The sequence below is a fragment of the Geospiza fortis genome, unplaced genomic scaffold, assembly GCF_000277835.1.
Source record: "Geospiza fortis unplaced genomic scaffold, GeoFor_1.0 scaffold196, whole genome shotgun sequence".
Taxonomy (NCBI): Eukaryota; Metazoa; Chordata; class Aves; order Passeriformes; family Thraupidae; genus Geospiza; species Geospiza fortis.
The window spans coordinates 864258-890418 of NW_005054487.1; the positions used below are offsets into that span (position 1 = coordinate 864258).

The 26161-nt window shown below is 39.8% G+C and overlaps 1 protein-coding gene across 1 annotated transcript in view; it reads right to left on the reverse strand.

The window, feature by feature from the left end:
- KIAA1549L (KIAA1549 like) overlaps window positions 1–26161 on the reverse strand; it is a 78423-nt gene that overhangs the window by 8830 nt on the left and 43432 nt on the right. Inside the window, exons 15-19 of the mRNA XM_031063204.1 lie at window positions 21919–22048; window positions 13301–13648; window positions 6307–6404; window positions 5402–5547; window positions 1454–1602 (exon numbers count right to left, since the gene is read on the reverse strand). Coding sequence (XP_030919064.1) covers window positions 1454–1602; window positions 5402–5547; window positions 6307–6404; window positions 13301–13648; window positions 21919–22048 — 871 coding nt within the window. The remainder of the gene's footprint in view (window positions 1–1453; window positions 1603–5401; window positions 5548–6306; window positions 6405–13300; window positions 13649–21918; window positions 22049–26161) is intronic.

A 26161-nucleotide genomic window follows, 5' to 3' on the forward strand; every position in this document is an offset into this window, starting at 1 on the left:
TTCCCTGAAGACAAGGAAACCCACAACAAGGTTATACTCCTCACTTTCCAGAGGAAGGAGCTGGGGGCTGGAGACTTGGTTTGCAGTTTTGACCCGTTTGTTTCAGTCTCCACTTTTGACAAGGGATACCTGACTGTATTTCCACAGGACTGCAATCAAGAGTAGGGATACAAAAGGGAGAATGAATGGGAGACAAGTAAAATTTCCTTATTTGTTTCATGGCATTTTTCCTCCTTAGAGAAAAAGTTTAAAATCATTGCTAAGATACAACGGGCCTCCTGGATTTAAGATGTAAGAAGGGTTAAAAACACACATAAAACAAATAAATAAACAAAAAATAAACACCAAAACAACAAAGGAAAATAAAGCTTTTCATGCTTTAAAAGGCAGCTCTGAGAAGGAAATTTATACCAGAGCATCACAAGCCTCCAGGTGTCAGGGGCACATCAGCAGGTGTGCTCAGCTTACAAATGAACAGCTTTTTCTTTTTTTTCTGACAGTTCAGCCTTCAAATTCAGACTTGCACCTCAAAGTCATACTGAATTGTTTTCCTCACAGGCATTGGGAGCAGTAATAAAGAGTGAACAACAAAAAAAGCTGCCCCCAGGAACATTTACATGACTACGTTGTCTCCGGCTTATCTGCTCAAAGCCAACTTAGATTTCAACTGCAATTCATTAAAATGTTCTGTTGACGATTTGCACAAGGAAATTGAATCTGTCTCCCAGGTTTTTTAGCCAGAGTGATTCTGCATAGATACCAGATGTGAGCTCAAGCAGAAGAGTTTATCTTTTTTTCCCTTGTGCAAAAAAGCCCAACATTTGAGAAATTGTTTCAAACATGATAAACTACTGCAATTCAATTTTGGATGTTTCAACTTCAATTCTTTGAAATGTAGGTTTACTTTGGGCTAAAAATTACATCTGTTCCAGTCTGGGATTGTGCAATTAATTATTTAATTTATGACCTGTCACTGCAGCCTTCGGGAGGATTTGAAACACTGCACAGCAGGGCTGCAGCAGGGCTGGGAGGTAAGTTTGTTTAGCCAGGCTGTCTTGAGAGAAGCCTCCAGGAGGGTAAGATGCTTCCCCAACTTTCAAAGAGCTCAGGACTGTCTTGAGAGGCAGCATCACCTTCTTCTGACACGTGTCTATCTAAAAATTTAACCTTTCTCAGGAAAGGAAAATGACATCTAACCCACCAACTTTAAACAGGTGCCAGGCCCTAGTGAATGATTCCACCCTCTAAAGATCTTGCTCACAGTTCATGCTATGAACAGCTGAAGTATCTATGTCTAAGCCATCTCTTATGGCTTTTCACTGCTAGAGATTATTCCCATACAAGGAAAAATTATCCTTTTCTGCTTCTTTGTCAACCAGTGAAGAATTGCTGAAAATCCCTCCTGTGCAAAACATAGAAAAAAACAGGTGGTTAGAAAAGCAAGGATGCTTACAGAGTCTGCCCACTGCCCTGGCAACTCATTCTCCCCAGCATAGGGCATCCAGGCTTGGTTCCTGTAGGCAGTGGGAGGAGTTGGGATGAAGTAGCCCGTGAAGCCAGGTCGGTTTGCTGGAATGGCAAACACTGCTGGTACCGTATTTCCTGGCAAAGAAAAAAAGAGTAGGCATCATGAATAGCTGAGATTTTCAGTTGTAAACCAGATAATAGTGCTTATGAAATATGGACTTCTTGTTTGTTTGTTGAGGTTGTTTGCTTGGGGCTTTGGGTTTTGGTTTTTGTTTGGTTTTTTGTTTGTTTGTTTTTGTTTGTTTGTTTGTTTGTTTTTGTCCTGCCATGTGACTAGAGCAACTTCACAGTGCTGGGAAATACTGGAGAAGGCAAGATTTGCAGTTGTCCTCATAACCAGGTACAGTCTTCAGGTAAAGAGTCCCTAGGATTTGATCCTTGTAACAAATGATCTTTGTCAAAACTTTGGCTCATTAGAGAAAAGGCTTTTTTTAAAGTTTGCCTCCTTGTATTCAATTTTCAGCTGTTGTTACCATAGGTTTCAGTGTAATGCACCTCTCTTTTCACTGTTTACCCAGTCTTTCATAATATCTATACTATTAATATTATGATTAATACCTATATTGTATTGTTATATCAATATTATTTGAAGGTAAAAAACATACAAAAATGAGTGACTGATATGTTTAACAGGCTGTACTCTCAACAATTCCATCATAAAACTTCAATGCTTCTGTAAAAAATACCAAGGTTCTACCTGTTCAGTTCCTTTCCCAAGAACAGTCTATGGCTGCCATAAATTATACAGCTACAACTCAAAGAAACATTTCTTGGTTATTTGGAAATCTGGCTTATCATCTCTTGATTAAGATGCATGCCATAGGAATATCCAGGATGTCTCCTGGATTAAAATCCCATGATCACATTCCAATTTGTGTGGAAGGAGCCAAAGTTTCAGCCAAATCTCTGGGTAGGGTCACATCTGCTTTCAGGGAAGGTTGATTCCTGTGGCCCACAGAGATGCAGAGAACAATTTGGTACAGAGATTATCCACTGGGCTGTCTGGAAGACCAGCATCCTAATGTGCATATTTCCCTTGAGATATCCTTGATATATTCCCTTTGCTATCATAACTCTGTGTATTTGCCTAGTTAAAAATACACTACAAACAACTTTCTTGCCCAGTTAAGTCTTCCTTCCTCTAGTGTCTATTTACATGCAAAGACAGACTCCAGCACTGAATCACCAACATCACACTGAGGGCATGGAGTCCTCATCCCTAAATCCTGGATGGGACAGCTGCATATCCTCTTCATCAGTTATTAGATTTTCAGTTTATTCAGTTTTATTACACGGGCGTGTATTTCGCTTTTCAGATAGCAAAAATAACATCACTTACATGAAAGCAGAAGGGCAGTAAACCCTTAAAAAACACAACAAAGTACAACTCCAGCGTTTTCACTGAAGAATGGAAGCACAATAGCATTACACAGCTGGGCAGATTCTCTGTAGTAGAATTAATGCAGAGAAAATAAAATTTCTCCCCCTTCCAACTGCACATCATTTGAATATTGCTACTAATTGCTCTCAGTAGCTATGATACCACTATGCTGACAAAATCACAAAGACATGGGAAGGCCCATGAAATTCATATGGAGTATAATTGAATTAACATCAATTACTGGCTGCTTCAAATATCCATCCCCCAGAATCTCATTTACAACCCTGGCCCATTTTTTGTTCCTGAACAATCTACAAGAGGGTTCTGCTGCCTACTCTGACAGATGCTGGGACATTGCATGGGCAGGTGCACAGAGATAAAAAGACTCCACTAGTGACATCCATCCCCAAAGCAGTCTCCATAAACCCAGATATTTACAGTTTCTCAATGACCTCCCATGCAGTCCAAGGCTAGAATTGCTATGGATGCAATCAGGGGTAAAAGAAGAGGAGTAAAATATGGTTTATAGCACATTTTTCTCCAAAGCAGACACACACCACCTCTATCCCAATTCCTCCAGCCCCATGGTTTGGAAGAGGGTGGGCTAAGACAAGAGGTGTGGTCAATCATTTGTCCTTCCAGGTGATAAACAGCACAAGGGTTGTTTTAAACTATTTTAAATGAGTAAGCAAGGCTGAAAATTAGCATTCTTCATACATGTACAGAGAAGAAAGTGCTGCTCCTGTACATGGCAGATGGCTTCTACACCAAAACACTCTTTTCATTTAACCACAGCAAAAGGAACTACTCCTCAAAATGAATATTCAATTGGCTGATATTATACCTTATCCTAAATTATTATTGCAATGTCCTTATCTTAGAGCTGATGCTGGGCTGCATGAGAGCGAGATTAGGCATTAACATTCCAAATCAGCACCTGCAGCAATGTTTCTTCATGTATTGAGGCTATAAAAACTTATTTTCATATCAGAACATTAGAAATCTTGTATTGCAATTGCCCATTTCTCTCAAATGTCCTTGTCTTTACTTGCCTGTATTACAGCCTTTTGTAGCACCTGACATATATGAAAGTTTCCTTCAACTACTCCCAGAATTATTCTGGCAAACTCCACAATGCCATTTTGTCTCTTCTGAACTGCAGCCACCCTTCAGCAACACACAGTAATAAAATCTCCCCATCACAGGATCCAATCAAAAAGTGTATCCCAGAGATCCCATTACTGCAGACATAAAGAAGAGGTCTAGGTAGTGTGGCACATTTCATAGCTTGAAATGTTTTGAAATGGGAGGGTGAGCATCTGCTCCTTTCAGGTACTGCACCATAAGTGAGAGCAGAATGGATCCTGCAAACCTACTCTATTTAATTAATTGACAACTCATTTGCTTAGCCACATTATGATTCTCAGTCAGTGATGTAAAAGACAATGCAGGTAACTCTCTATTTGAGGAAGCTAAGAAAGAACATTTTCTGGGAGATTAACAATATCTAACAAACTACTAATTTCAAAGGTTTGAACTAATGAAAAATCCTTTTGAATATTGGAAGCTCTTTTCCATAACTCTTCAAGAAAACACATTTTGCCAATAAAAAGCCATTTGAAGTATTTTTTCCAGCTATATATTGTCCAGACACCATCAAAACAGTATATCAACTTCATCTTATGATTAAATCAACTAATTTATAAATACAACTCATATAAAAAGGACCAGGAACTGAGTAAACATTAAAAAACTGGGACTTTTAGACCCAAAACAAATTCTGGGCAGAAACTATATTCTTCACAACAGGAAGGATGAAGAGCTAACAGATTACCTTTGACTGTGCAATAGCACCACTGTTTTGTGTTTTGAAGGGAAGGGGCCGTGTACCTTCAATCTGCCTTCCTCAGTAGCCCATTGCTGTGACAGGAGTAGGGGTAAAGTTTCTCAAGAGGAAATAGGGAGCCTTAAAAAAGTTTTCAAGCACTTGGATCAGTACTCCAAAATATTGGAAGGATCTAACTCATTTCTCCCCCATTGCCTGTTTCTCCCACTTGGCTTGCTTGGTACAAAGTGCAACACAAACAAGTCACACAGCTGTCCCAATACTGCAACTTATTTTGCTACCAACACCTTCTATCGCCTCCCTAAAAATTCTACTGCGTTTTGCTGTACAGATGAACAGTTTTAATGGGTTTTATCAATTCAGAGTTCCTGGACACAGAACATCTGGGACATTACTGCTGCATCCTACCTTCAGAAAAGGCCATTTCCTGGTGCTGCTGCAGGGTGAGTATTTGAGGATGCAGCTGGTGCTGCACTTACAAAGGGACAGGCCATCCTCTGGAGGGCTCCTTCAGCTGCACCAGGAAAAACCCCACCTAATACAGCCTTTCTCCAAATAATCATCCTTATTTGCTATATCCCATACTTTCATTTCTATCCAAAATAACTTATAAGGCTCTCAAAGTTGAATCTGCCCAATTTTGTCACCTGAGTGAAAAGCAGATTGATCGAGTGGACCAACAGACATGGGAGCTCTCGAACCCGGTGCAAAAGGTGTCTGATCATGGTGCTGGGCCTGATCTGCTCCACTGGACTCAGGTATTCTCACTTTGCTGCCAATATCTGATGTAGACCTGTGTGTTAAGAAAGAAAAAAAAATACAAATTTTTGTTATTCTGACCTACAGATGTGATTTGTAGCCACACACACGCCTATCAGCTCCAGCAGGACCAGCCAGCGAGGAGCAATCTGCCCAACTTTGCCCTGGCATGACAGAAGCCTGGAGAACAACTGCACAACAGAAGCTTGGAGAAGTCTGGAGAAGTTTGCAAACAACCCCTTTAGCCTGGTTGCTCTTTTTACCAAAGCATCATATAGGGCTTCTGCTTGCTGCTTCAAACAAATGCCTGTGAAACACAACACTAAAACCAGAGCTTTACCATAAATTCACCAGAGATTTACCATAAATAATTCACCACCACAGTGTACAGACAGTCACAACAGTGTACATGACATGGTATCATACAGTAGGAGATCACTGTGGTAAACAACATTACTGCACTTGGGAAGTGCTGAGGTCTTTGGAAATGTAACAAGTCCAGGAAAGCAGGAGAATGATGGTGTGAATTATCTGCCTCAATCCAGCACACCATTATGAGAACTGAGACAAAGAATGCTTTAAAACAAACAAGAGCCTGCAGTTCCTAATTTTATTGACATGGACTGGCTAACAGAAAACTCATTGTTATTTCGGTTTGTGTTAAAATGAAACAAAACCAACATGTTTCCAATTTCAGGAATGTATCTTTTTAAGTGCCCCTTCAGGGTTTGCCTCAGTTATTATGACAGTGGGTTTTAGAGACCATGCCTAAAATAAAATAACAGATAAATACCTCCTGAGAGAGGCAACAGCCACAGGACCCGTTCTGGGAGGGACAGGAGGGGGAGGAGAACCCATCACCATCTCAGGAAGCTGAGAAAATCTGTAAGCCTGTAACAGAGAAAAATACATATTTTCTGAAACACCAGTAGATCTCAGTCAAATTGAAAAACAAAACAAAATCAGAAATTAAATACTTGCTCCATGTGCCAGTCAACTGGAAGCTAACTTTTTGTGGCATCAACAATAATTGCATTTATTTGGGAGTCTACAGTGCTTTGGTGATTTTTGAATGTGGAAGAAAACCTGAAAATTAGCTCAGAGACAAGATGAAGTCCAAATAAAATAAAACATATTAATTAAACACTGTCTCTGTGATATTTGTAACTTGCTGAGTTGGCAGATCTGTTGTGATTATGTGAGACTCAACTACTGCTCTGGATCATGGGGAAAAGACCTGAGCATTTTCACTTTCTCAAGGAAAAAAGTATTTCAAAGATTCAGAAAGAACCCTCAGAGCAGTGTGTACTGCAGTGAAGCTGCCTGTGAGCAACCCACATTTCAACCTCTTCCTTTCAGCCTTCAAGAGAAGAAAAGAAAATTTTCCACAAAAACCCCCAAATTCTGTAACTTTCCAAAACGGCAACAAGGGCCTCAAACAGTTCTGAAAAGGCAGACTGATCCAGAGGAACACCAGGCCCAGCCACAAAATCACAAAATTAAGCACCTTGCCTGCAGTAGTTCTGAATTTCATCACCAATACCTGTGAAGGAGGAGTAACTGTGCGCATGAAACTCAGGGCACCCAAGAAATGACTTGGAGGACAAAATTTTCCTCCTAAATCCTTTGCACTGCTATAGGTTAGAGGCCATAATTTTTCAAATGCACATAGAGGAATGATCTCTCACTACATGCTTCACTACATCATGGGTGAGGGTTTTGTTTCCCTATTGCTTTTTGTTTTATTATTTAGTTGTGATTTTTTTTTTAGTTGTGGTTTGCATGACAATGCTTCAGAGCAATGCATGGGAATAAAGATAAAATCAGAGGAATAACAAATAAAAAAATTGGGGAAGGCTGACCACTATTAAGACAGCGGCATTTTGAAAAATTGAAACAGGGGTCCAGTGGTGGGACTTTGGCCCTGTAAACAAGAGGAATCTGGTTTTCCCAGAGAAGCTCCTCCACAAGCAGCAGTGAAAGTTAAAAGCACATTAAAACACATGGGATGAATCACACTCTGTCTCCTGCCCAGAGAAAGAGCCTACAGGATTTACATGATCATTTCAGACTTACCACCTACATTTAGATTGGAATTTGGCAATATCAATCCCACACTATATATCAGAAAACGCTGTCTTTCTGTAATCATCTTGTAAAATTACACATTTAGACCGTATTCCAAATGCCTTCATTCTCAAATACCTGCAAAACTAGGTCGACAAAAAGAAAAGGCAACTTATCAAATTGATTTTTGATGTGCCTCCAAGGGAAAAGCAGTACAGACCCAGCATCTTTCTCGGTCCTCTCACTGCTACCCCTTTTAAAGCAGGTTAGAAACCCTCAAAGGCATGTCTTTGATAATAATTTTTTCTTGCATGCCACCTACAAAGTCTCCTAATATTTACTTTCACCATGCTACCATGATATTTAAAGCATTTCTACATTTAAGTGGGAGGGGAAAAAAAAAGTCTAAAAAGACACTGCTACATTTCTTAGCCAGGGGTTGGAAACACTGATTTTTAATGAAAGAACTGTAAGGAAAAAACAAATGTTATTTGCATCAAAGAAAACCTCAATTATATTTCTCCTGATAGTGCTGGATGTGGAATGGTCTGTAGCACCTTTTCTGCACCTCAAAGGCTGGCAGTGCCCTCACAGGCTGCCTGAACTCTCCCTTCTGGCTCCACAAGCCTTTCATCCCACATCTTGCTCTCAGCATGCATTTGTGCCAAGCATGAAATCCTTTTTATTCCCGCTGTTTTAAAGGAACAGCACATGGGATAATGTTTGGGAATGGAAAGCGACTCCACACTGTTTAGCAGGGTAGGCAGAGACTCAGAGGTAGATTTGGGTTTTCTCTTGTGTGTTGTGCTTTGGAACATGGACATCAAAGGAGGTATTAGGTATTTTAAGGGATCACAGTTCACAAATATGCTGTGACATGCACTGGAAATTTTGGGGGGAAAAGTCAAATAGAAAATCTAAGCCTTTATTTTGCTGCTTACGTGGGAGATGAGCAATTTTGAGTGAGTGCCAATATTTTGCTAACGGCTGGGCAGAGAGAATCCTGTTAAAGTGAAAAATCCTGTAAAAAGATCTGCTCTACCATGCTGAGGAACTGTTTGTCCAGCAGGGACAGGAGTCAGCCCTCCTTGCCCTGAGCTGCCACACACCAACCTGGTTGTGGGAGGGAACTCCAGTGAAATTTCTAGAGTTTCTCTAATGGGTTGGGGCATTAGTGTTTTCCTGCAGGCAACATATAAGTGGGGAAGAAGCGTTCAGAAGGTAAATGATGCCAAAGTTTTACCACAGATGCCTGTTAAAGATTTTTATGAGCCCTTAGGCTCTTGGCCAACCAGCCTGATTGTAGAATTCAAGTCACTTCACCACTGTGAAACGAGTCAGAGAGGAAAACAACAAACAGAAAACACAACCCAGCTGATTTCACAGATTTGCCTAATTTTACTCTTCAAATATTTATCTTTTTTAAATGATCTCTTGGTTTTTAGCAAAAGAAAAATCCAACCGGACAAAAACAAACAAACAAACCAAAAGCCCAAAAAAGAACAAAAGACAACAATCTTAAGAAGGAAAACAATCTGCATGGGTTCCAAACTCTATTTTATGAAAAATGAGAAAGACTGTAACACAAAGGCTATAACAATCAGGCAGAAGCAATCCCACTTGAGACCCAGGACAGACTGCACAGGTAGCAGAGAGTAGAGCCCGTGCCTCCCTTTCAGTAACAAATGCCAGTGAAGGAGTCTGCTGTGGCTAGATGACAATTTAAAAAGCAAACCGATAAATAATATTTAAAAGTAGGAAGTGCAGTTTAGCAGCCATTGGGCCAAGGACAATAAATCCTCTGGAGGATAAAGGCCAGTCACCAGCAGACTGCACCATTGTCTCCTACAACCCACGAGAGCCCAAGGTACCACCTGTCAGGATGGAGAAAAGAAAAATCACAGACTGGTTTGGAAAGCACCTTAAAGATTATCTAGGCCCAAGCCCCTTGCAACAGACAGGGACTCCTTCCACTAGACCAGGTTGTTCAAAGCCCCACACAGCCTGGCCATGGATGGGCCATACACAACTTTTTGGGCAGCCTACTCCAGTGCCTCACCACCCTCACAGCACAGAATTCCTTGCCCATATCTAATCTAACCCTGCCTCTCTCAGTTCAGAGTCATTCCCACTTTACATGCCCTTGTAAAAAGCCCCTCTCCAGCTCTCTTGCAGTTCCTTTAGGTACTGGAAGGTGCTCTAAAGTCTCCCTGGAGCTGTCTCTTCTCCAGGCTGAACAAACCCAAGCCTGTGTTCATAGGCCAGCACAAAATAACTATAGTCCAAAGCAGAAACTTTGCAGTAAGTTTTAAGGCTATATTTCCCTAGTTCAAATATTTAAATATCTTTACCACCTTCCACTTACAGATTGGTCCTGGGTGAGAGTATTCTATGTTGCCTTCTAATTACAGAAACATCCATCTCCTTACATCTCACCATAGGAATTAAAAGGCCAGTGTCCTTGTTAGCTCATGGAATTATTTAACTTATTTGTTTATTAAATTGCAATCCAGGAATAATGCAAATTTATTGATTTGGCTTTGCCTTTATAGCTGTCCTGTTTCATACTAAGCAGCTGTTATTGAAAGTGGCTGAATTTTGGTAAAATACTCCCACTTTACCCCTGTTAGATGAAGGGGAGCTCTGAGGACAGGGATGCTTTACCAGTCACTCAGGCTGTTGGTCATCAGTGCCTGTTTGTGGTGCTGGCTCTCACCTTGGGACCCAGAGCTCTGTGGTTCTCACTCCTCTTTCCAGAGCACTAAAGAGGAGAGATGGAAACTGGTCCAGCCTTGTGATGGAGAGGGTTTTCCTCTCTGGTCTTAGCTCTCGCTTGACTCAGCTGAGCACATTTGCAAAGCAAATTTCCAAACAAGATCAACCAAGGCACAGAGCTGGCGGTTGGGCTGGTGTCACATCTTCAACCCTTTAACTCCATCCTCCAGTCATAGCACACCAGCTGGGTGCCAATGACTCAGCCAAGTGTTACTCATCATGTTTTGGAAGCTCCAGAACAACAGGGAGTGTTTGTATTCCACTGGCTTTCCTCCGCCAGGAGAAGGCATGAGCCCCGTGTGGAGGAATCCTCTTTTCACAGGTCACCCAACAGGCAGGTTGGCAAACAGGCATTCCCTCACAAGAGCTACAGATAATTTCAGTATTAATGGCAGCATGTACAGAAAAACCCAAACAAACAAATAAGAAACATACAGAAGGCCTCAAAAGGGAGAAGAAAATGGAAAAGGAAAAAAAAATTGTGTGCACACTCTGGAGATATATGCAAATGTTTGATGGTGGGACTAGCCAAGAAGTTGACTGCAAAAAAATAAAGATCCACAATTTGGAGGACACCAGAAGCAACACAGAACTAAAGAGTGGCTCTGGACCCCTCTGCACTTGCTCCATCTGAGCAGACAAAATGCCCTTGAATTTTCAAAGATGAAATTTTCATTTTCAAAATGCTCAGTGTTTTGAATTGTAACAGCATTGTTGATGTTGAGTTCTAATTGCCACTCAGAACTGAATTTTAAGAAAGGGAAAAAATGACTAATTCTTGGTTTACAGAGGTAACAAACATCCCAGTGCACAGGTACCTCTCATCCCCAAAGCTGGGGATATTTTTAATTCCAACCCTCCATGCCCACGAGAACAAACCAGGAAATGGGGTGGTTGAACCACGGTGCATATTCATGAAACTGACATGCAGAAAACTCTGAATTACCAGCCCTTATCCAATGCCCAGCATCCTGTGCCTATCCTCATCTGTGGCAATCAACTATCTTCAGGGAATTTAACTATTTAACTCTGTCTTCAGAATGCCAGAAAGATACGCAAAAGGTCCCAAACATGCAGACGATTTTGGAGAGTAATAAGTCTTAGAAAGACAACAGTGAATCATTCACCATGAGACGGGTGGCTATCATATTTTTTTAAAAACCTCTCACCACATAATATTTTTAATTTCATTTTAGAAAGATTCTTTGAAGTGTCAAGGTAATTTGACTCCCTATTAGCTGTCTCTTCAGCTTTTAATCGAATTCTAACCATAAAAAATGATTGTATGCTGTACGAATCTCACCGGACCAATTTCAAAGTGCCAGAAATAACCTTAGCATGATTTAAATAGCACCAACCTGAACCTTTGCCGGCAGAGCCACTGGCTTTCAGCTGTGTTCAGAATAGTTCAGAAGCAGCATCCCTTAATGTATTTTTTATTGTCAAGGAAGTCATGGTAAGGGTGATTTTGAACTGAGGACATTTTTCTGCATTATCTTCATATGCTAGCCAGAGTTAGGGACTCAGTTTGAAATATATTCTTTAAAAAAAAAATTCTGACCAAAAAAAGCCTTAAAATGAACAATTTATCTCACTGGTATTGTTAGATGGGCTATTTCTTATCTGAAAGCAATCACCTTTGGTTTAGATTTGTATCTGACATAAAAGAAAATATATTGTTGAGTTTTACATTGCCATATGTGGGAAATTCAGGGGCAGTTTCTCATGTGAGGGTGTGCACAGTGCTAGTGTCACTGCTGTCTAGACCCCTACAAAATTCCATTAACAATTTCCACCCTTGGGTTTAAGTTCCTAATTCATGTATTACTTCTGCAAGGTGAGGACGTGTTAGCTACTGCTTGAGGCTAGAAAATGAAGGATAAAGTCAGTTATAAGGTCAACCAAGAGACCTGTGGAATTAAATCTTCTCTAGATTTCTTCTCTAGAGACCCAAGCCAATAGCTGTAAGTGCAAGATTACCAATTACAGCCCACATTTCATGTTGCTCTTCAGTGCTGAACCCCTCCAGTGATGCAGAAGGGTTGGTGCTCCCTACCCAGTTGTCACCATAGTTAATCCATAAAACCACATTGCTTCCTAATATCCATTACCTGAGCAGAAGGAGATGTGCAAACAAGTTTGGTGTGAATTCTACAGCACTTCACTCTAACAAACTAAATATGGAGTTGTATTTCTCTCTCTCCAAGGCTTTTTAATGATAAACTGTTTAATTAAGAAATGACACCTAAAATATTTTTACTTTTAACTTAATAACTAATTACCTGTGGTTCATAATCTGCACTTTTTTATTTAATTACATAATACTACATAAGCCCATGAACAAGAAGGTGAAAAAGAAGGACTAGCTTCTAAAGGTCTATCTAGTCTTAAAGACTAGCCTTAAATATATTACTACATTCTAAAACTTTCAGTTTGCTACTATGTGATATTAAACACTTCTATCCAAACAATACACTTATAATCTTAGCTCTATCATTTAATTTTGGAAGCTTTCTCTATGGCTTCAGGTCAAACACAGTGTTCTCTTGAGGATCAGTGCCTATCAGCGCAGAAAGTCTAAAATTCTCAGCAGCCAGAGTTCCACGAGTTTGGGGTCTGTTGAACAGCCTTTTTTAAATCTTCAGCCTATTCTGCAGTCTATTCTTTTAAACCTTAGTACAACTTAGACAAGACAACCTTGCTGCTGAAATAGATACTGAGTCTTTCATGGTGTGTGTGGCTCATAGTGTGTGTGTGTAGCCCAACTGCAAAGTCTAAGTTGGTGTCTAGACAAGCACACATGTAGATGTATATATACACATCACAATACACATACTTATTTTCTGGTTTTAAGCACCTAAATGGGACTACTTTAAAAAAAAACATGGCTCGGAACAGAAGCACCCTTGTGACATTACAGTGTGGCAAAGAGAAGCTCCACTTACGGGCCTTGGCAAGCTGTACTGGTACATTTCTGGCCTGTAGGTGGGCACCCACTGCACGCCCGCCCGCGGCCGGCTCATGGTGCCGGGGGCGCTGGTCACCACCTCGGAGTAGGGCAGGTGTGGGGCCGAGCCGTAGGCGTCCTGCCGGGGCTGGCCCCCGTGGCCAGCAGAGGCCAGGCTGAAGGCCTCCTCCAGCAGCATGTGCATCTGCTGCCGCACCTCGTCAATGGACGGCTGCGAGCTCAGCGTCGACGTCTCCGAGTGGCCCTTGGCCTGACGGGCCCTGCCGTAATTCCGCGGCTCGTTGACGCGGTCAATGTTGGTTTCTTCTATAATTTCAGGCTCGGTCTGGTGGGGGGGGATAAAAGTGGATGTCACAGGCTTTATGAGACAGCATTTGATAGCATTTACAAATAGCATTTGTGCCGCTTCGGCATTCTCAAACACAGACATAACACACACAGACCTACCGCACACATAATACACACATAACACACACAGACGTAACATACACACAGTCAGGAATTTTGAAAATGTTTTGAAATTTTGAATTTTGAAAATGTAGACGTGGGAAATAGAAAAATAGAAACTTCCACGGACACGGGAGGGTTTGACGTGCAGCCTTGGGAGAAGCTTGGATTGATGTAAAAATCAAATACACAGACATTAAGGAGAAAAATCATAAACGTATGTTTCTATAGTTGTAAGTAAGAATATGCCTTAAGTAAGTAAAAAAATTGTATTAATAAGATTAATAAGATGAAAGGTTTATAAAGTAGGGGTGTAATTGTATAGAGTAAGCTGAGAGTTTAGATGTTATAATAGAAACATACGTGTGTGTGTGTGTGTGTGTATGTGTAATAGTAGCCCACTGGATAAAAGTATCTGCATTGCAGCAGAAGTAAAGGTAATAGTTAGAAAAGCAAAGTAAACCCTATGGCAACTGTCCATTGGATTAACAAGTTATATATTGTCTTGTAACAAGAAACCTGTGACTGCTTTGCACTATGGCCAACTGCTTGCTCTCATAAATCTCACAGCCTCTGATACTGATGTTTATCTGAGCAATAAATCATTTTTAGCCCAACTGTGGTCCCATCCCTTTAAAGTGGCAATAATAATATAGACACGCAACAAATATTGGAAAGAAATCATACAATGCAGGGGAGTATATTAGCCCTTTATATTCTACATTCTTTGCTGGGAAAAGTAGCAGGGACACTCTGTAGCAGATTAAACTGTCAATGGCTCACTTAAAAACAATTAGAATTAATGTTTGTCTTAGTTGTGGTATCAATGGCAGTGCAACTGTGCCAGGAAGAGTACGACTCCGTAAATAATGCCATCACTGTGAAGGATCCCTTACAAGGGACAGATTATTACAGATGGAGACACTGAAATTCCTTTGTTCAGGCTCTCACATTAAGATTTCTGAAGACCTAACGTTTAGGAGTTTTTCTGAGCTTCCACGATGACACCACCAATTCAGCCCTGCCCCTTGCAGAGAGCACTGAGGCCCAGCTCAGGGGTCTTACACAACTCCAAACAGGAGTCACAGGTGTTTATGCAAAGTTAACCTGGGAACAGGGAATGAAGCACACTCTCCCACGAGCAGACAGTGCTTAGGCAGCTTAGCTTGAAGGGCTACTCCTAGGGTGATTCCTTCTGTACAGATAAGCACAAACAGAAATCACCTCCCTGCTTTTTTTTTGGCTGTAATTCCGTGACAGAAAACAATCATCACATTGCAAGAAGTTGAAAGTGGAATACCACACTTCATCTGTATTTCGTAAGATCAATTTTACAGCCCAGAGTTTAAAAACATATGTTTTTAACCAGCAACTATAATTACAATTATATAATATATAAATATATAATAATAAATATATAATTATAATTTATAATTCTTTAAATACCTGTAAAATGCATTGACTGTGAAGGATAACTGGGATGAGCAATAGGATCTGTGCCTCCTTCTATATATAGCATGTGCTTAGAAACTGTGCTAGTGTTTAAAATAGCCCTAAATAAAAGAATACAACAGGATGTTCTTGTTAAAAATTCCAGCACTATCCTGATCATTTGTGTTCTGTAGCTCCTAGTGTGGCGTATTTTTTTCCCCTGTAATAGTGTTTTTCTACACCTGAACAGATAAGTGACTGAGTCCCCAAGCTTTGGTAAGCTGTAGGACAATCATAAAATATATTTATCCCTTTTCAGAGGGAAATATCAAACTGGTGTTCTTTTTCTGTTATCATCCACTCTATAAAAGAGTTACACTGGTAGTGAAAACTGATAATAAATCTAAGTAAAATACTAATTTGCTTTCTCTGTTTTAAGCATAGCTATGTTTTGTATCAAATGACAGTATGGCAGTAAAAAAGAAAAGTTAGGATAAAAATTAAACATTTGCACATCAGAAATTTAACCATAATTTACATAGTCATAGTTACACAGTATATTATCTAAATTCAAAGCCACAAACTCAAATTCAGGCTTCCCAAGTGGTACACACACCAGACTGGGGGAAGGGGAATGCAACTGCACCAAATTATCTTAAATGGAAAAACTTTGTAGGAAATCTTCAGCTAAAAATTCTTCCTTAATTTCATTCCTTCATTTTGATTCCATTGGTGTTTGTGTTGCTACAATAAATAAAAATCAGACACGTTTTAGAAAGCTGACTATAAAATGCAATGGTAGTTTGTGTAAGTGCAGCCAAAGAGCCTCTGAAATCATAATATCCTGACTGGATGATTAACAACCATGGTTCTTCCATTTGCTCATGCCTGCAAAAATGTGAGTGGAATCCCACATAGACCTATTAGTACCCAATGCTGAAATAAATCAGATTTTTTACTACAACTCACTGGTGAAGCCATTAGACCCCCACAGAATGTTTAAAATATATCACGTGTATACAAGATTCATATTAGCAGACAACATTAAGGCAGCTTAGAATCATCAATATAAAAGCAGACACGTAGATTTTGGAGAAAAATAATAATAATTTCTTTTCCTCATATTTTAAAATCTATTTCAATTCATCCTATCCCTTTCTGAGTGTTATTTGTTATTTTGTTTGTTATCCTTTCAACTGAAACATGTAGCTATCCTAAATAGAGGCCACCATTACATAAAATCACACACAGTTACTGTATAATAGAAGGGACTAGAGGTACATGAAGAAAGCAAACAAAACCCTGCAGTGAGAGACAGACTTTCTATACCTCTTGAATAATTCTGCTGCTGCAACATTATCAGTAAAATTCTTAATGTGAACGTTGATCTATAACCTTTGGGATGCATTGCGTTATTTTAGCTAAATAAGATTATAAGATGAAAGGTTTATAAAGTAGGGGTGTAATTGTATAGAGTAAGCTGAGAGTTTAGATGTTATAATAGAAACATACGTGTGTGTGTGTGTGTGTGTATGTGTAATAGTAGCCCACTGGATAAAAGTATCTGCATTGCAGCAGAAGTAAAGGTAATAGTTAGAAAAGCAAAGTAAACCCTATGGCAACTGTCCATTGGATTAACAAGTTATATATTGTCTTGTAACAAGAAACCTGTGACTGCTTTGCACTATGGCCAACTGCTTGCTCTCATAAATCTCACAGCCTCTGATACTGATGTTTATCTGAGCAATAAATCATTTTTAGCCCAACTGTGGTCCCATCCCTTTAAAGTGGCAATAATAATATAGACACGCAACAAATATTGGAAAGAAATCATACAATGCAGGGGAGTATATTAGCCCTTTATATTCTACATTCTTTGCTGGGAAAAGTAGCAGGGACACTCTGTAGCAGATTAAACTGTCAATGGCTCACTTAAAAACAATTAGAATTAATGTTTGTCTTAGTTGTGGTATCAATGGCAGTGCAACTGTGCCAGGAAGAGTACGACTCCGTAAATAATGCCATCACTGTGAAGGATCCCTTACAAGGGACAGATTATTACAGATGGAGACACTGAAATTCCTTTGTTCAGGCTCTCACATTAAGATTTCTGAAGACCTAACGTTTAGGAGTTTTTCTGAGCTTCCACGATGACACCACCAATTCAGCCCTGCCCCTTGCAGAGAGCACTGAGGCCCAGCTCAGGGGTCTTACACAACTCCAAACAGGAGTCACAGGTGTTTATGCAAAGTTAACCTGGGAACAGGGAATGAAGCACACTCTCCCACGAGCAGACAGTGCTTAGGCAGCTTAGCTTGAAGGGCTACTCCTAGGGTGATTCCTTCTGTACAGATAAGCACAAACAGAAATCACCTCCCTGCTTTTTTTTTGGCTGTAATTCCGTGACAGAAAACAATCATCACATTGCAAGAAGTTGAAAGTGGAATACCACACTTCATCTGTATTTCGTAAGATCAATTTTACAGCCCAGAGTTTAAAAACATATGTTTTTAACCAGAAAATATAATTACAATTATATAATATATAAATATATAATAATAAATATATAATTATAATTTATAATTCTTTAAATACCTGTAAAATGCATTGACTGTGAAGGATAACTGGGATGAGCAATAGGATCTGTGCCTCCTTCTATATATAGCATGTGCTTAGAAACTGTGCTAGTGTTTAAAATAGCCCTAAATAAAAGAATACAACAGGATGTTCTTGTTAAAAATTCCAGCACTATCCTGATCATTTGTGTTCTGTAGCTCCTAGTGTGGCGTATTTTTTTCCCCTGTAATAGTGTTTTTCTACACCTGAACAGATAAGTGACTGAGTCCCCAAGCTTTGGTAAGCTGTAGGACAATCATAAAATATATTTATCCCTTTTCAGAGGGAAATATCAAACTGGTGTTCTTTTTCTGTTATCATCCACTCTATAAAAGAGTTACACTGGTAGTGAAAACTGATAATAAATCTAAGTAAAATACTAATTTGCTTTCTCTGTTTTAAGCATAGCTATGTTTTGTATCAAATGACAGTATGGCAGTAAAAAAGAAAAGTTAGGATAAAAATTAAACATTTGCACATCAGAAATTTAACCATAATTTACATAGTCATAGTTACACAGTATATTATCTAAATTCAAAGCCACAAACTCAAATTCAGGCTTCCCAAGTGGTACACACACCAGACTGGGGGAAGGGGAATGCAACTGCACCAAATTATCTTAAATGGAAAAACTTTGTAGGAAATCTTCAGCTAAAAATTCTTCCTTAATTTCATTCCTTCATTTTGATTCCATTGGTGTTTGTGTTGCTACAATAAATAAAAATCAGACACGTTTTAGAAAGCTGACTATAAAATGCAATGGTAGTTTGTGTAAGTGCAGCCAAAGAGCCTCTGAAATCATAATATCCTGACTGGATGATTAACAACCATGGTTCTTCCATTTGCTCATGCCTGCAAAAATGTGAGTGGAATCCCACATAGACCTATTAGTACCCAATGCTGAAATAAATCAGATTTTTTACTACAACTCACTGGTGAAGCCATTAGACCCCCACAGAATGTTTAAAATATATCACGTGTATACAAGATTCGTATTAGCAGACAACATTAAGGCAGCTTAGAATCATCAATATAAAAGCAGACACGTAGATTTTGGAGAAAAATAATAATAATTTCTTTTCCTCATATTTTAAAATCTATTTCAATTCATCCTATCCCTTTCTGAGTGTTATTTGTTATTTTGTTTGTTATCCTTTCAACTGAAACATGTAGCTATCCTAAATAGAGGCCACCATTACATAAAATCACACACAGTTACTGTATAATAGAAGGGACTAGAGGTACATGAAGAAAGCAAACAAAACCCTGCAGTGAGAGACAGACTTTCTATACCTCTTGAATAATTCTGCTGCTGCAACATTATCAGTAAAATTCTTAATGTGAACGTTGATCTATAACCTTTGGGATGCATTGCGTTATTTTAGCTATATCAACTAAATTTCATACCCATGAATTCTTTTGCATACTGCTCTCTTAGACATGTATAATAAGGTCATTTTCTTCCTTTGATAGCAAAAACAGCCTAAATATTTTCTGCTCTGGTATAAATCTCATTAGAGCAGTCTAGAGGTTCTAGAATCTTTTGTTATGGCATTTACTCTACAGAGAGTTGTTCATTAACTTATTGAAAATAATAAACATGTTAATAAAGTCTTCTGAAGTTGAAGGTGATGATAGTAAAACCTGTTGGGATTCTTTAAAATGGAAAGCTAGATACTGTTCAATAATCATTCATTTATAAAAGACACTATGAAGGCAAGTAATATACTGAGAACATCAAACAGTAGAACATATACTCCAAAATAATATTAAAATCTACATATTCCATATGGACAAATGTAAAATATTGTATCCCTCATATCTTTACCAGTTTTTAGATCTGAGAGACAGAACCACGATTCAGAGAAATATCACAAAATTAATTCTAGAGAATGAGGTATTTTTAGAAAAGTATGAATGAAGTATTTTTGAAAAACATTTAAGAATTTGTTATTGAAAGGAAACCTTGTAGTTGTGCACATGAATGGTGAATTCTTCAGCAGTTTTCTTAAAGAATCTGGGAGATCTCAATCTCTTTTCTTTAAAAATAAAAGCATTATGTTTGTTGGGAAGAAAAATCTCAACACATAACCTGGACGTGCTGGTAACAGCTCAAATTTCCCCCACAATTTTTTGTGCTGTAAAAAAAAGTCTCCTGACTTTTTCAGACAATACGAACTATTTGATTCATAAATTGAATTTTTTGGCACTGCTTATAAAATGCGGATTTCACTACTCTTTGGCAGGACCTGCTGCTAAATAACAAGCTGGGAGGAAGAGTTTAGCAGCACTGTGAGAAGGCTGGAACATTTAATATGACAAACTGGATGTCAAAAATGGGTACCAGGTGTTGCTGTATGAAACAGAAAGGGCACACGAGTCACCACTCAGAGCACCCTTTCTCACCCATTTTCAGAGGTCAGACTTGCAGAGGTGTTTAGCTGGTGAGATCCATGGATTCCATGGATGCAGCCATCAGTGGGTATCCTGGGAGACGAAGCCTGTCAGACACAGCTCCGAGGAGCCTCAAACGGGAGAGGGGGACCAGCCCACGCTGCAGGCTCAGGCTTGGCAGCTAAATTTCAATATCCTGTCCCATTTCCCAGCAGCATTTCTGTGCTTTCAGATGGGAAATGCATTCAGAGCTGGAAGGGGTGCACTGCAGTGAATCTGCAGTGCACTGAGCAGAGGGATTTTATGTAACTTATCAGTGAAGCACCGTGCCAGGGACAGATTGCCCAACTGCAGCACCAAAGGCAAGGCAAAAGCAATTTTTTCTGTGACGTGCACACATCTCACAGCTTACAATTACCCTGAGGACACTTCAGAATCTGCATAAGCTGCTTCATTAATCTACTTCCAAGGTCTTTAATAAATTTTCTTTAAAATATGGTTTATATATAGCATTCACAATATATTGAAATATATTTTTAAAATCTGCTGCCATGCCTGCTCCCAGAATGTTTTCAAGACCGATTTCTAGGGAAATATCCCCTGTGAAAAACTAGCTTTTATTAGCATAGTATTGGCATCCTAATTGCTCAGAAAGCAGTGTACCAGTCAGCCCACTCACACAGCTCCACATGTCTCCTGCAGTCTGATGGGAAGTGTCCAAATGCAGGGAATCATTTCAGAAATCTGACAACTACAACCTGCCCTGAAGAATTTTGTAAAAGGTTTAAACTTTCCTCAACACATGCCCCCAACTTTGGTACTTTCTTTCTCCTTGCTAAAATCACATTCCTGGCAGAGAGAGGGTTGACAATGAAACACCCCCTGACAAAAAATGTCTTTCACCTACTCTGTTTAGAGGATGGGCAACCACAGGTGAACTTCCTTGTTCTCCAGAATGGTTTAGACCCTCTCTAGGGACTGATCTTTAGGGCTGGCTGAGCAACAGTAGTTTGGACACGTGACAAAGGAAAACTCAACATTTCCCCAGAGTAGGGGATATTTTTAATCCTCCTTCTGGGTTCACACAGCATCAACTTGCACCCAGTGTTTGTTCAGACTGCACAAGACAACTCCTCTGCCTTGTGCTGGCTGAATGAGCTCCTTGGACCATAAAGCAGCATCACCTCTGGCTGGCTTTGACATTTACCTACACAAAACTCTCCCAGTTCTGAAGGGAGTAAGAGGACAATCCCTGTCCCTAGGGGATTTCCACAAAACACTGCCATTGGGACTGAGGTGGAAATCCCAGATTTTTCACCTAAGTCCCAATGGCAGGCTGTTCATTCTTCTGAATCAAGAGAGCAGCTCCAGGCTGTTCTTCAGAACAAACAGAGGATTTTAATTGCAATGAAGAAAGCTGACTGTTAGGTAGCCACACACTTAGAAGAACTATCTAAATTCAAGATTTAATACTTTGGCAAATAATGGGGTTTGGGCAAAAGTTTTGTTTGCATTTCAGACTGTAAAATGACGTAGAGTGATAAAGTACACAAAAGAGTCTGAGCTTTTTTCAGGATGCTGAGTGCACATAAACTCCTGTAATACTAAATATCTCATGGCAATCTGTCTTGTGGCTTATCAGTTGTTGCTTGGAGCAAGTCAAGGCTTTGCTGAGCAGATTTCTCTGCCTATACCAAACAAACTTACATCATAACCACTGTTCCGGATGCCACGCCTCGGCCTCTCTCGAGTCACCAGCAGATCCATCTCAGTTTCCCCTGGGCTGGGACTGTTCAGGGACTGCCTGCTTCTGTACACCGAGTTCTTCAGGGGCTGCCTAGAAAACATGAAACAAGAAAATGGTAAAATGAAAAAGAAAAATAAACAACAGACAGTAATTGTCAATACTCACCTTTATTCTAAAATTATGACGTTCATAAAAATGCCACTTTGTTGCAGGATATTCTTTCTACATACACGAAGTGCTTATTAAGAGATGATTAATTGCTTTTTACAGTTTAAGGAAAATAAAAGTTACGTAAAAGACATGGACATTGTCTGTGGGAGCTTGTCAGATGAAATATGTCCCAAGAAGATATCAGGACCCTTTTAACTTCAGCTGATATGATTCAAACTAATTAAAAAAAAATATTAAAAAATAACAGGCTCTCCCACACACACAGATGGGGAGCAGAGATTTTGGTTGCTGACCCTGAGCGCTGAGAGAGAAGCAGGAAAAAGCTCCACTGAAACAAGCCCCCAGCACAGGGAACGGGAAGAGACACAGCAGTGGGAGGAAACTGTTGCAAGATGCTGGTTTTAAATAGCCAGTTTGGTAACTGGCCACAGCTTTCTCAGAGAGCTGTCCTTCCTGGAATTCAGCTGCTTCACTGGGACAAAATGCTGCTCATCCCTGGGCACTGAGCTTCCACTGCTGGGTGTTCCAAGCCAAGGGGAAGCAAATGCAATAGAAAGGCAGAATAAAACTAAATATCCAAAATACCCAGTAATCTCTTCAGCAAAACAATTTCTGCTCTTGTTGCTGGTTATACAAAAACAAATGCAGCATCCCTCTGTGAAATACAGAGCATATTTGTACATATCTGCAGGAGGGTTTGCCAAATGGTGGCATAGGAACTTTATGTTTCATCAAGCTGCATCTTTTAAGAAGGCTACTTCTACACCAGCAGAGCTTGTGAGTTGTTCTCATACTGTGTTTGGCCATTACTCATTTTGTTGCACACTCCAGAGGAGCGCTGCTCCTGAAGTAGATCAGTAACAGATGAAATAATGGCATGCCAGCTTCATTTATTAACACAGTAATTACACTGCTAGAGCCTGATACAAAGTTATCTTTGCCTAGCCACGCTATTTTTCTGCCTTGTGCAATTACTCCATTCAGAATATTAAAATTAGATCGGGTCATCTAACATGTCTCTGTGCTGCTTATTTCACACAGAGGACCTGCCAGGGCTCATAGTGAAGTAAGACAAGTTGCACTATTATGTCTGAAGTCACACTTTCAAGTCCCTCCATGGTTTAACATCTCAAGAACCATCAATGAAATGAACAGACAAGACAGTCCAAATTAATTCACTGATAAATAATTCTTCAGTTATTCCAGATCTTGTTAACAGCACTTTTTGCCTTGACAGATTAGAGCAGCAGAAACTGGTTTGCAGAAATCCAGAAAGTAGGACATTTACATGATCAGACAGGATGAAAGGTAGGACAAAAAAACCCAATTTCATGCTTCTGATTAAATAAATTACTCAGGCGTGTACTTAGTTCTAAGACAACTTTCCAAAACTTCTGTGTGACCCTTGATCACAAATCACCATGCTCACGTTTCAAAGTCCCAAATGCACTGCCAAAGCAGAAGGCAAGCAGAGCTTCTGGAATAAGTTTCCCCTAAAAAAATAATATTGAGTAAATCCTTTCTTCCTATACAGTCTTTCTCTGACTATACCATTGGTATTAACAGAAAACAGGGTTATGCACAGGGTAATCAGATCTGACAATCACAATCTTCTTACATCAAAGGTCTCCAAAATTTCTTATGTTTTACAATAGGTCTATAAATACTTAGTTGAGGCAATTGTGATATATTTTCTAAGGGATTCAAATATACAGCTCTGTAAAATGTGCAGATTCTTGACCTGATTGCAAACTATTAAAGAAAATCCAAGAATAGTGCATTTCATCAGTAGGCTCTTAAAAATTACCTTGAGATTGCCAATTACCTCATTTAAGAGAGGTTTACTAATGAGAAAGGAGGTATGAACAGGAACAACTGGCATTCAAATGGGTTAGGAAGTGCCTTCCGGGAACACAGCTGGAATGTTTTAAAACATGACGATTATGGTACTGATGACTGAAAGGTACCTAGAGCAAAAAGCTTTGTTCTGGAAAAAAATCCAATCATTTAGCAGCAATGCTTTGTAAACCACTTTTAAATAAAATTTTAAATTAATTCAAAATGTAAAGGTAACCTTAAGTAATCAACTGCATCCCTGTTTTCTGATATGTTTTGGAAGTGCTGTAACAATGTGACTTAAGTTAGAGGAATATATATAAAACAGAAAATAATAGAGTAGACTTTTTCCCTAGAAACTTTGAAACCTTTGCCTTAGTTTTTAGTGATATCATTTTTAAAATTGCAATTTTTTCAAGTTTTAATGGCTGTAACAATGATTCAAAACAGAAAAGGATAGAAATAATTTTTCCATTATATGCTTACCCAGATTGCTTTTAAAGCAATTTTATGTCATTACAGAAATGCAATTGTATTGATTCAGTTATCAATAACCAAACCCCACACTACCTTGTATTTTTCAAAGTTTTCCTCCAGCAGTGTAATATTTTAGCCATCTTATTTTTGTTAGAAAACTAAGAGCAATAATTTTCATACCAAATTCAGTTCCAAGTCTTAGTGTGGAAATTTTAGCACAGAATTCAGAACTGGTTTATTTGTAAACATCTGCAACATCTGTAAAGTTCATTAAGTGTTCTGTGTCTTCACAGAAAGTGCATCAGAAGCAATTCTCTCTCCTCTTGTGGGGATACAGGTCATATATTTAACAAGTCCAGCAGCCAGTTTTGTGGTGCAGCTGGAATCATTCCTCTACAGGAGTTTACCTGCCTCCCAGCAGCTTCTGTCATTCCAGGGTTCACGGGCTGAAATAGACTGTGAGAAATTTCCACAACACACAGGAAAAAATGTATGGGATCTTCCCACACACTGGCACATGAACATCAGTGTACTCAACAAAAAGCATGTGGCTGTGTTAAAGCTTCAGTTTAAAGTTTTAAACACTTCCTGTGAGCCATGTGACACATAATGAGCATCCAAATTAATGCCTCAATCAGCCACACCAATGTGTTGAGGGAACTTTCCAGCTCCCTGGGCTAAATGCATTCCTCAGCACAGGTTCCCAGTGCTCTGTCTGTACCTCCTGGACAGAGTGTGCAGAGCAGGACTCCCATGCAAGGATAGGTTCCATTTTTTACCCTCTCGGTGCACAATAAATTGGAAAACTGCTCAAGGGAATGGTGCCCCAGGACATCCAACATAACATACAGCTGAGTCAGCCTTTCTCCTCAGTGACCTCTGCAGCCCTGGCAAACAGCTCTCCCAGGGCAGTATTCCTCAGCCACTGAACTCCAGACCTACAGAAACACATCTGATCTCAGCTTTTGCCCATAATCTGAGCCAACAGTGCTTTTGTAATTCCCATTACAGTCTTTTTCATGCCTGTGCCCCAAGGGTAATTGCTGCAGCTGCACCATGTGCGGTGCCTGTGTCACCAGCAATGCTCTGGTTGCAGTCCATTCATGCTCATAGGAAAATTCTGGTCTGAGCTTTCCAGGAGATGGGATGCAAGATTGCACCTCCAGGCGTGAGGGCTGTTCCCAGGGGAAAGGTGCTTCAGTATTCCTTTTTCTCTCATGGATCAACTGATGTTAGTCCCTGACTACAGTAAGAACCAGAGCCCTCCTGTGCAAGGTGTAATGCAAACACACTCTTACTCCCTCATGCCTCCAGAACTTCCAAGGAAGAGGAATCTGCACACTGTGCCATTCCTGGGGTAGGACTGGTGTGATCTTCTCTTTCCAACGTGCCAGTTTGTGTTTCAGAGAGCACCAGCAACAGAGCACCCACCCACGGCAGCGGCTCAGGCACAATCAGCACCTGCACTCCCCCCTCATTTCTAAAATGGGGTTTTGAGTGCTGCTGCTATGCCATGCTCAGGAGACAGTGAAGTGTTAATCAAACATTGGCAATGTTATACAACATGCCAGCTTCACGAGACAGATGAGCAAATGATGAATTTCTCTGAAAAAGGCACAGGAAGATCACCAATAACAGGCACACACAACATCTTACAGATACTATCACTGCAGGACTTACAGGGACAATGCACTTGTTCTGCTATCTCATGCCCTCTGC